General features: G+C 37.9%; 1 protein-coding gene across 1 annotated transcript in view; it reads right to left on the bottom strand.

The window, feature by feature from the left end:
• The window catches only part of NKAIN3 (sodium/potassium transporting ATPase interacting 3), a 332,531-nt gene that overhangs the window by 166,246 nt on the left and 153,598 nt on the right, over positions 1 to 12,687 (bottom strand). Inside the window, exons 2-3 of the mRNA XM_058833846.1 lie at positions 11,188 to 11,325; positions 1,915 to 1,995 (exon numbers count right to left, since the gene is read on the bottom strand). Coding sequence (XP_058689829.1) covers positions 1,915 to 1,995; positions 11,188 to 11,325 — 219 coding nt within the window. The remainder of the gene's footprint in view (positions 1 to 1,914; positions 1,996 to 11,187; positions 11,326 to 12,687) is intronic.

Raw genomic sequence — 12,687 nt, 5'->3', positions numbered from 1 at the left:
TACTGTGATGTACTGAAAAAATTTAATTCTATCATTGCTAAACTGGTCTTGATACTCATACCTTTGGCATAATTTATACAAGAGAAGTTAACTTCCATGACAAAAATTTTGTGTCCATCACCTCATTGAGAAACACTTTTCAAATGTAATTATAAACCACAAGATAAAAGTTCCACAAAAATGTTGAGATTAACTGAACTATACACTAATAAAAGGGAGGTTTGTCAACTGCCAAGCAGTATTTTTGCCACTATTTCTCTGCATTGTGATTTGTCATTCACATTAAGTAAGAGGAGCAAAAAGTGAAACACAGAAGTGAAACTGGAAGATGAAGGATTTCAATTCACACCTGCTGATTTATAAACCTCTTAGCTGAGGATATGATCAGAACCCTTTGCAAATGAATTCAAGGGTCAGACTAAAAGCTTTGTTTCACTTCCTAGGCCCTTAGATAAATATATTTTTTATACATAAAATATAATAGTCACTACGAAAACAGACGTGACCCAACTAAATAAAAGTACACAACCTCTATGTATCATAAGAATGAACAATTATTTGGCTATTCATCATTTCTGTGTGTTGCTCTTCTGTTCATGCACTAGATTTTTAAGTCAGAACATACCATTAGGATCATTTATTTTGATCATCTATAAAGTGTAGTAATCTCTTTATCAAGCCTGTGACTTCTCACAAGCTACATATTTGAAGGAAAAATAAACTGTTACAGCTTTTCATTATGAATTTTTATCACCAAAGGAACCTATCACTGAAAGCTTAAATTTAATGGAATTTCTACTGAGTAAATGAAATCTTATTTCTTATTAAATTGGTTTCATCAGTTTTCTGTTTATTGTCAACCAAAAGCTAGGAGCTTTAATGCTAGCAAGTACGTAGCTCAGAAATGTTCCACTCTGGACTGAGTGGAGTAAACAATTCACAGAATCACAGAATGGGTCAGGTTGGAAAGGTCCACAGTGGGTCATCTGGTCCAGCCTCCCTGCTCAAGCAGGATTTTCCCAGAGCACATTGCACAGGACTGCATTCTCTAAAATTATTGCATGAATTAACAGTGATGCAGTTCATATCACTAAATCTACAACCAGTAACAGTGGCATTTATTCTATTAACAATGCTGTGATCAGCATGAGCCATGGGCAGACTGTGCCTGGAATCATTTAAATGTGGTAAATGTGGTAAACCAAGATCTATACCATCTGTGTCCAATGAGGGGATAAAAACCAGAAGGTGTTGTATGAAACTCCCTGCAGATACAACACTAAATAAAACCTATGCTAACATAAGGGCCACCTTCAACAAGTGCACATCTCTCAATATTTCAAGCAAACATTTCTGCTCTAATCAGAGGATTGAATAAAGAATTAGTGACCTAGAGCACTGAGTGTCATGTAATGGAAAGTTTTATTCAGATGTGACAAAATTCATCCTTTGCCATTTGTTGTTTTTTATATAGAATTAACATTCTCGCTGTGAGATCAATTTGCTCAACAATTTATTACATTAACCTTCTTAGTAATTTTTTTTCAAAGTAGTCTTGGAAATTCACACTTTTTACACACACTTGAGAATTCAACCAAAATTACAGTGCCTGCTTTTCAAGAATCAAAAAGGACCTCAAATTTACAACTGAATACTTCCCACCTCTCACCTTGGGATGGTACTTCAGAAGGCAACTGTAATTCAGATTCATCGCATTTATGTACTTCAAACCTGTGGCTGTTTACTAGCAGTGAGAAGTTCAAACATTACAATTCTTGTTAGAGAGAAATGCTGAAGATCAAACTGTAGGTTCAAACAACCACATTTTTCCTCTGTGGTTCCAGTCTTCCAAAATCTGAGAGTCCTGCTGTTGAAACACCCTCCCATAAACCTGAAAAAGGATAAGTGACCTACCTTAGAAAGCCCGCCTACTTCCAGATAGAAGCAGATAATGAAAACATTCCAGGTGACCCACAGGGCAGTCCACACCGTGTACTAAACACAAAGCCAGATGAGAGCAAAAAAGAGAGAAAAATAAAACATGAAGATGAAACGACTTCATACTGAGCAGATCAATAATAAAACACTGATATCAATAAACATTGTTCTTCTGGGAACAGCCAAGAACAGAGAGTTCAGAAAAGGAGCTCCCCCTGCAGAAGTCCCCTAAGAACCACCGGAAATTACAAATTCAATATTCATTGCTGTACTAAATAAATACCAATAAAACAGATTTACTCTTTACAGTTTTACACTATCCTACTGATATCAGTTAAGTCCAAAATGCTGACTGAAACACTGGCTTTGGGACAACTCTGAGTAATTTTTAAATCATAATTTAGCTCTCTTAAAGGAAATTTCAGATGAGCAAAATACCTTAAATAAGTAAATATTATTGAAATAACATTTAAATATTATGAAGAAAGATAAAAGAAAAAATCCACCACCAAACAAAACAGAAGATCTATTGATCGGGTAATCTAGACTTTTTTCTTTAAAAAATAATAGGTAAGGTGTAAATATAATCTCTTGAGAGTCTTTCACAGTAAAACATACTTTATTACGTTAAAATTAGCTCACTACTTCTGCAAGCTTTTTGCCATGAATCTGATCCTGCAAAGCACACTTAACAGCTGATTGTATCCATACCCCTTCTGGCTTCTCCAGCATTGCATTGAATTCACACATCACCCACAGCAAGAATGGGACATTAGTTCATCTACTTGAAATCATCTTTTGCATTTTAACTGTCAGCACAACAGGCTGGCATCATTTCTTTCTGGATGCACTCTCTACTGCCATACAGCTGTCCACTATTCCCAATGAACTCTCCAGGCACTCCACCTCAGGAGCATTTCATCCTGACGGGCCAATTGTCCACGCAGCCAAGCTGGAGTAACATCCACTGGAACAAATGCAGTGAGCAGCAGCACTGCCACTTTACATTTACACACTTGGAGCCTCCACAGCAGGGAACTGCTGCTAAGAGCAAGTCTACTTAGCCAAATGAGGGTTAGTACCTATTGTTTTGCTTCAATATAATCATTAAAGCTCCACATACTGATCTACAATGCATTGCACAGGTGCCATCAGTTTGGCTTTCTTGGGCAGTTTTGGGTTTTGCTCCCCTTTTGCTCCTCTCCCTGTCATGTATAATGAAAGGTTCAGGTAAAGAAGATTGAATTTTTCCCCTCCTTGATTCCTCCCCCCTGCAAAGGGCCATTTCTGTACACCAAAAAGGTCAACTGCTTTAATATAATTTCTTTTGAGGTATGTAGGCAGCTGGGCAAAGGCCCAAGAAGTAGGTGATTAAGAAACAAAACAAGAGTAACACTCCTGGGTCATTTCCTCTGTCTTACAAAGAAGGGCAGTGTGGCAGCTGAAGGCTGGGTTATGATAACACAGACAAAGCTGTTGTGGTCTGTGAGCAACTTGAGGTCTGTACTGTTCACATGACTAACCTAGAGTATATCACATTTTACTACATTTGTCAACCTTGTAGTAACTTGATGCCATCTTCAACTTCTGATTTCCTAACATTTATATTCAGAACATTACGTGCAGATAGTTCAAAATTAATGAACAAGTCATAGAATCTAGTTGCAAGTAAAAAGCAGGATCAAGACTATGTGGGAATATTCTCCTTTTTGAGAAAGAATTTTTTATCTCTCTGTGAACTAATTCTGTCACCATAACAAAAGTAATTCTGTTTGATCTGCCAGGCCAAGCCAAATCTGTTAATGGCCTCATTCTGTCCCATGGCTACCAATGACAATTCTGTGCTGTGCAGGCAAAAACTGTCTGAGCTTGCTTTCCCAGGCCAAGCTATGCTGTTTTACACAGTTAGGACCAGTTTGGTTCCTGATCCACCAAGAGGATTACTGAAAGAGAAGTGCAGGTACAAAGCAGGTGTGCACCTTGAAACCCAGCTGCTGTGTATGGAGAGGATCGTCCTAAACTTCCACTGAGCTGCAGAAATTTAAATTTATACTCCATCTGCTTTGTAAACATAATAATTACATTCTATTCAGTAATTAGTACTATATAATTTATTTAAGTAGGAAACTTATTGTCCTCTTGGATATGTAAGGAGCAAATTCTTTCCTTGTACAGTTTTGTAGGTACTTAAGGAAAGGTGGTAAGACAGCAAAGGCAACAAAGTAAAATTAGGAAATGTCAGAATTTGAGCTGTGCATGCCAACTTAATTTTTCTATTTCGTGGCTGTGCAATACAATTCAAATATTAATAAAATCATCATAAGGTATTTTTTATTTTAAAAGATCTTACCTCCCCTAACACATTTTATGAACAGCTAGCTCAATATTTCTTCTCTCCTTGTTGCTCATACCATTCTGAGGACAGAATATTAATTTCCTCATGAGGTTTACAAAGATGCTCATCGCTGTAGTGTGTGAGAGCTGCACAAACATTAACTAATTTATTTTATGTTATAAGGGAACGATACAGTTCTCAGAATGCAAATGATGTTCTGATACATGCAGAGATTATACTCAGAAGTATTCATACATTATAAGCATCCAACTTGAGGTGCTTAAGAGTTCATTTCTCAGAATGCTTGAGGTTATACACTCAGTTTATAAACTCAGTGCTCAGCTCCCTGTGGCTGAGCATGCAGCACTCGTGTAAATCAGACCACAAGGTCTCAAGACAAGAATCCAGAATGCAAGGGGAAAACAAAGCATGCGACCGGTTTTGTTAAAGTGACTCACTTTGTGTCAAAAGAGGTTTCAGTGGTTGAGAGCAGAGATAAAACTCAGCTACCGAGCACAGCCTTCACAGCAAAAGCAACCCTTTTTTAATTGGTAGGATGTGCCTCACTATTCCCATTGTCTTCTGTTTCCTGAAAAAGCAGGTTTCTATTCTACATCTCTGATCACCAGAATACCACCAAATGTCTGTCCTTCCTTTCTACTGAAACTGAGGCAACAATATAAGAATTAGTAGGTATCTATCTAGTTCTAATCTGCAAATATATAACAGAATCATAGTAAGACACTAAAGAAGGGCTTTAATGGCAACTTTTCTAATTTTTTGAATGTTTCTTTCTGAAAAATTTGAAATACATTCTGACATTATATGCATTGTGTAAATTTATATGTATATGCCGTCTAGGTTAGAAAAACCCCACCAAGCAATCTTCCATTATGTGGCATCACACTAACACCTGCTTGAGTCATTAAGAAAGGTGCAACTTTTAGATCCATGATGCAGACTTCTCTCTGCTAGCAGAGCAACAGCCCAAATTGCTGTCCTCTGTGTGAAGGGATGCATCATGCATGCTGGCAATTTCCTCTCAGTGTACCTGAGACATCAGGTACACAATGACCCTCAGGTTTCACTTCCCTCCCAAGGCACCTAACCTGCTTCATGATCTGACCTGCCATTTAACCTCTCCCACTCCATGTCCTGAACATTATCTTGTCCATCCTGCTGGGTCTGCTCACTCTTACTTCCCAACACCCAGCAATTCCTGCCTAGTTCTTTGGCCACCCACATTCTGTGCACCCCATCTCAAATGGCCTCATACTCAGTGTCACAACCCTCAGCACACCTGGCATGAAGAAAGAATTTTCCACACATACTGAATCAATAAGAAGAGTTGGTATTTTATTTTGTACCCTAAATGATGCACAATTTAAAAATCACCTGGACATTTTTGTAACAGATCCCCTCTAGAGGAAGGACCTAGGACCAGGTCATAATCTTTGCTTATTTCTCCCTATCATACACTACATCTTTTATTGCTTTTCGTCTTTTGCACTAAGGAGTGTATACTGTGCAGTGTGAGGAAGTATTTGGAGTTTTACCAATAACGTGGAGGGAGTACTCACTAAACCTTACAGATTAAACATCTAATGAATAACCCCTTTCATAATGTCAGCCTCTCTACAACAGTGAGACTTCCATACCTCTTGACTCTACTATCACATTGAAATCAATGCAGAGATTTATTTAATATATCAGTGAAATACAAACATTTCTAGAGTTAAAACATTTGCACTGGATGGGCACAACACCACAAAAACAACTGGTTAAGGTAAAAGAAGGAGAATTTTACAAGTTTGAATATTACAAGGATTGTGGGATAAGTTTAGCTTTAATGAATAAAGTATCTCAAGAGTATATTTCAATCTGAAGTGCAGCAATTACTCTGACAGTGTCATTCACAGCATGAGAGAATGAATGTTGGCTCGGGGATACTTCAAGGGAAAGGAGCAACTACTGGATTGTCAAATCATCCCCCTGTAATATCTGGCATCAGTACTTGTAAATCCCTTTTAGCCATATTTATTAAAGATGGCAAGGGAAGTGACATAAATCAGCATGAATGAGCAGTAACAACACAGGACTTACCAGGAAGGGTATTAAACAAGTAGTTTTGGAAGCCTAAATATTTCACGTATTTTCACCGTCTGTATAACATTTGTTTGAATCCTGAATAAAGTATTCTATACAGCCTTTATTCTGCTGTTCTGTTTTTTAATTGTTCATTTTTTGTTTGGTTTTTTTTTTAAGAAACTCTTTCCTGGCTTTTCAACTATATCCATTGCCTATATATCATATTATTTAATGGAACACATTAAGGCAAGTAAAACAGAGATTTACTGTTTTACCATAGATTCTCCCTATTTAAGTGTATTATTTTCATCCCTCACTATTTATTAACATTTTTTTTTTCAGTTTTCAGCCTGGCTTTTGCAATTTTAGCTATATGACTCATCCTTTAGAAGCCTTTTGAAGTCACATATCAGAAGTAGCAGAGGGAGAAAATGCCCAGCTTTAACAAGTATCTTGTCATCATCATCATCAATCAATCTTAACAGCCTGAAAATCTGCTGATGATAGCAAGATCTATTAAGAAAGGAAAAGCATGAACAAGGAAACAGATCACAGCAGAATTCTGAAGCTTCAACAAGAGTGCAACAGTGTAGTTAGAACTGAAATTCAACTGTTTCTTTCTTCTTTGCAAATGTTTGGGTAAGTTTCAAATGAGCTAATACGGGAAAATTAGGAATCAGCTCTGCACTTTTATGCCCCCTGGGAACTTCACACAGATTTAATTCAGTCACAAAATATTCAAATACTGAAAATAGCACATCTGCTTAGTGACAGGACAAATTGTTCATAACATTTATCTAAATTACTAATTAATACAAAACCTATTAGAAATAATTATTGGATTTCAACTAATTAGGACACTTGGAGTCAATGTTGACACTCCCTTTCTCTCTCTGTTTCCTAAGCTCTGAGGACTTGGAATTTTAAGTATGAGCAAGGGAAATTGCAGATTTATTTCAGAATCATTATCCATATAGTCCTGTATCGGGGGGACTGTAGCCAGTAAACTTGAACCACTATCTTTAACTACCTGGAATGAGAATTCTGTTCAACAGAGATGCCTTGTGTATCAGCCACTGCACAGTAGCTCTTAGTGGAACATTTTTTTTGGTAGAAAGCTCTCATGACAAATTTTCTATCACTTAAAGTAATTTCTTTATTCAGACTTTTAACCTACAATGGCTATGCTTATGGTGTGGCTTACGTGGTCACTAAATCCTAGGGATAAACTGGCCAGTCTGGGTTCAAAGGCAGTGGAAGGGTCAGAAGTGTGCAACTGCCATTGTTTTCATCAGCTCCCACTGCAGCCCTCACAGAACTCCTTGGCTATACATACCTGCAACAAAAGTCTGCTCAACTGTGCCTGAAGAAACAGTTTCATATTTGACTGCAGTATAGATGTGCTTCAAGTTATGGCCCTACATGTACTAAATTTATTCACTTACTTTCCCATTCCTTACTTATTTTAAAATTTGAGGAGACTGAACATGACATACGCAGCATAGGATGACAAAGTGAAAACTTTTGTGTAACTTCATTTGTCAGGGAAACCTTCAGGCAGGCTTCATTGCACAGAAGATGGATTGAAAACATTCTCTTGAGGTTAAACAATGGCTCCAGAGCTGGTCAGCTGAAGTCAAGATCACCACCAGAGTATGACAGATTATCATGAGGACAATTGGTGTGCACTCATGCCAGATTAATTTTGTGGAGACAGTTTACAGAAGCAAACCATTGTATTTGACATGATTCTCTCTTTATTTCTGTTTTTTAATATTATGATGGGATCATCTGGATTACTTAAGTTAATTTCCAGGCAAGTCTTCTGGAAAAGACAATGGCATAATTTTCTTGAAGCAATTAGTTACTTTTCCAGTTAAACTGGATTAAACTTAATCTAAATCAGAAGCTTCATCAACCAGAGTACATAAAAGCATGACTCAAAATATTTCTTCAGCCACAGACACAGGACAAAATTCTTGGGATACTAGCCATTAACAAATCCAGGGGCTTAGATGTTGCTGAAAGTGAACCTGTGAATATGGAAGGCCATGAAGATTCTCCATAAATTCGAAGCCTAATTCACTACTCAGAGCCTTGGTAAGAATCTCTCTGCATTGTGTTTGTCTACTGAAATTCAGGACACCACTGAAGATTTGCATTAAAGAGACTTTAAAGTGAGCAGTAAAATTTTACAGGTGGATTGTCACCTTGTCTTAGTGACAACAGCCACTGTGCAGCTGGCACTGGTAGAGGATTTTACTGCCAGTATCACTGACTCCTCCTGGGGTTTCTGGGGACAGTGGACAAAGCTAAACTGTGGTTGGCACAGCCCTAGGAAGCCCAGCTTTTGGGGAGCTTGTATTGATATAGACTGGAAGATCCTCAGGCTATGCTCAACAAGAACTTCAAGCTGGTGTAACCCTGCACTGCTGTAGAAAGACTCCAAGCACTTTTCTCCTTCCTCTGGCTACTTGTTCCTATTTCCCCTCTCCCAGCTACTCGAACAAGCAAAGCATATCAAAGAGCTGACCCACACTTAACACCAGCAAAGAAAATAGTTGCTTATAACCTGGATCTGTTCTGGTTTGACAGTTTACCAAGTGCTTGAACCGGTACCTGTGCTGATGCAAGCATAGGAAGAGCACAGGGACTGAAGGCAGCAGCTGAGCAAAGGCTTATGCTTATGCTGGCTTGAGATATTCACTGAATTCAACCTGAGGGCAAGGCTAGGCATGAGGCTGAACTGGCAACTTTGGAGACAGCAACAAGAGAAATCTTGCACACTGCTGTTCATAAACATGAAGTCCCAATCCCTACCTTATGCCAGCCTTGGCAACCTTTGGAACCTCACACACTGGATTCAGGTCACCTGTTTTGCAAATTCCCCACTTTTTGCTAGTTTGGTTTTCTGAGAGCTTAGAAATGGAACTGACTTACTGACAGGTCCAGTTAACTCCTGCCAGAAGTGGGGGAGAGGATCTGGAGAAGTGTCCAGTCACACTTCCCACAACAGTGGGAACAGGAAGACATGACAGCTACCCCATTCTGCTGCTGATGAGTTGTGAGGTTAGTTACAGACACCTTGTGCTACAGCCAGCCTTCAGATTTCAGGATTTGGTTCAAACTATTCCTACTTCACTGTAAACCCCACGTTAGTAAGGTTATAATCACAGGTTGCTCAGAGGGGTGGTGATGGGATGAAGAAGTGGGTATTCACAGAACATTCTGAGCTGGAAGGGACCCACAAGAATCATCAAGTCCAGGTCTTAAGTGAATGGCCCATACAGGGATCAAGCCTGTGACCTATGGCATTGTTAGCACCATGCTCTGAGCAGCTGGACTCTAAACCCTTCATCTTCCCTCATCCTCATCTTCCCCAGTAATGACTATTGGCACCTGCTGTAGCTAGAGCTCCTAAATATATGCTTAAAGATAAATCAGAATATGAGTTCAGTTAAATCAGCATAAAGTGCCTTGCTGGGGAGGTGTTTCTTTCTTTAATTATGAGTTTTCCACCTCTGCTTTAAAAGAACTTTTGCATAGCCTAAAATGTTCAATTACCCTGGCAGAGATATAAAACAGTCAACATCTGTTGCATTTCATTTGAAGATTAAAACAGAGCTTTTGCATCATTGAATAGCAGTGCTGAACCTGAGGGGCAAGAAATTTTGTAGTGTTGCACTTAGACATGAATTTCCTACATAATTTTACAGATGCTTACACTCACTTCTTATGTATAAAATGGAGAGCATGAAGCAGAAAGGTGATTCATCAATACATGGATGCCCAGTCCTTCAACCACAGCTAATAGATAAAAGAGCTATTTTTTTATATCAATCTATTTTCAATTCATTACAGTCTGCTTGTAAGCGTAGTTAATAAAAGTATAATCTTGGATGAACTTTTTGTTCACTTTTTCTTTTAAGACATGACGAGGAATTACAGGATTCCAAACTGGACTAGAAAAATGAAGATTTTTAAGTATTTGTTTAACAAGTTTTCCCCTGCAGACATTTATTTCATTCATTTGTGAGGAAAAAGATAACTTTAGCCTCTTAAAAGCCATTACTGACAACACAACCAGAATGTTCCAAATACAACCATTATCAAGTAAAGACACAGTATTCTTACATTTAAAAATGAACATGGGGGAGGAACAAAGATTTTATTTTTGTTGGCAGTTTACTTCACAGCTTTGAAATTTCTTTATATTCCTGGCTATATTGAGAACATGGGGAAAAAAACAACTAAGAAGCTTCAAGTTACAAGAATCAGAGAGAATTTATAATAATTTAGGGTCAAAGCCATAAATACAGGTCGTGACAAAATTACATGTAAGTGAGAAGGAGACTTCTTTGGAACCCATGGGTAACAAGGAATTTCTACAATCCTTGCTCCTCTCTGCTTAAGAGAAAGATGTAGAAAACAAAAGTAACATAACTTGGTAATTGCAAATATTTTTTTAATCACCATCAATTCTGCTTGTCTGTTGCAAAAACAACAATAATTTGAACTTTGTTTATTTATTTACATATAGTCTAATTGACTCGTACTATAGTATACATATATATATACACTATACTATATATGTACTGTACTATACATAGTTTTGGCAGCACTTTATCAAGGTTACTTGTTTTTAATAATGTCAAAAACATCAAAAAATTCACTTAGTAGTACTAAATTTGCAAAAAGACATGGAGACCTTTACAGTTTCTACAGAAATACCATCTGGTATTTTGAAACTAAGAAAATTCTGCTTTGTAATATGACAGGTTTTATGGCAAAAAAAACCCAACAAAAATATAATAAATGAGACTTACCACGACTATATAACGAGGTCTAAACTGGATGGTTCCAAACAAACCCAAAATGACAACTATTATTTGTAGGAAATTGCCAAGGATAGGAGCCCACTGGAAACCCAGGAAGTCAAAGATTTGTCTCTCTAATGCTGCCAGCTGTAAGAAAACACATAAACAGAACATCCACTTTTTAATTATGGGTTGGACTGAACACTTGGTATTTTCTTATTTGCACACCAGCAAGTGAGCAAAGCTATTTAAACCTTGCTATTGCCTCTGAAATACCATCATGCTCCCTCCCTTCCCCATGTCTTTGTTTTCTAAGGTTTACTCTCAACTAGACTCAACTGCAAGTTCCTCAATCTGTTCCTAAAAGCCCAAAAGGGCAGAGCAGGCCCAGACAAGTCCCAGACGTGGCCACTGTGATCCCAGGAGTTCTTCAGTGCAGGAATTAGGCAAGACTGCTGGGAGCTCCTCACTACCCAAGCCACAGATATATGCTCAGGGGCTGAAAGGCAGTAGAAAATTTTGGAAGACCTCAGAGCAAACTGCTTCAAAACCAACAGCCAAATGAGCCATCTGTGCTCTTCAAAAGCTGCTACGTTACTTTTGGGCAACTGCAAATCAGAAAGAAATGGTGGCAGCCTAATAGAACTCTTCCCACTGTCCTCATGGCATTTTGAGTCTGATTTTAGTTGGGTGTGGAAAAGGAAGCTAAGAATTGTCAACCTTCATCTTTGCATCAGCATGTGGTTCTTAGGTAATTCTGCATTTCTGAACACTGGCAAAAAAGTAAAACAAAAAGCGAGATATAAAATTCTTCTGCAAGCACATTTGCTACTCATTTTTGACAATCCAATCCACTGTTCTAAACATAGAAAAATCAACTTTCTTAGCAGAGCATTTGTTGGAGTTTAAACTTAGTTTAATATTTTTGCAGCTGTAGCAAGATATTCTTGAGCAGCTAAATAGAAACCTACTGAGAAACAACTGAGTTTCTGTGCTTGCTAGAATTTATTAACATCAACTTGATTTTACTACATTGTTCCAAACCCTAAAATTTACTGAAATATGCACTTACAATATTTATAACTGAGACAGATGGAGCAAGCATGGCTCTATGAATACCAACCAAAGTATTATCATATGTGGGCATTTCACATAAACCATTTCATTTTGCACATTATGGCCAGATTCAATCTTCACCTGCAAGATGAGGCTAGGTGTCACTGAGAGCAGAATCCATTTTTTCTGTATAAAACCCCTCCCTTACAGCAGACATGAAAACCATATTCTCTATGCTGAGGTCAATAAATATGATAAATCTAAACAATGAAATGAACAAAAGTTGAATCATCAGCTTGGTGCAGCTTCTTTGCAATCAGTGAAGTTACACTGACTTTTATCAGCTAAACATCTGGCCCAGCATATACAAATGAAAAATCACACAGAACAACACAAGGGTGACCCAAATCCCATGTGCAAGATGGTAAATAAAGAGTTTTGAAAGCTTTTTGG

This window comes from Poecile atricapillus, chromosome 2, assembly GCF_030490865.1.
Source record: "Poecile atricapillus isolate bPoeAtr1 chromosome 2, bPoeAtr1.hap1, whole genome shotgun sequence".
NCBI classification, from domain to species: domain Eukaryota; kingdom Metazoa; phylum Chordata; class Aves; order Passeriformes; family Paridae; genus Poecile; species Poecile atricapillus.
The sequence above is the reverse complement of the archived record's forward strand: the minus strand, read 5'-3'. Positions and strand labels throughout refer to the sequence as shown.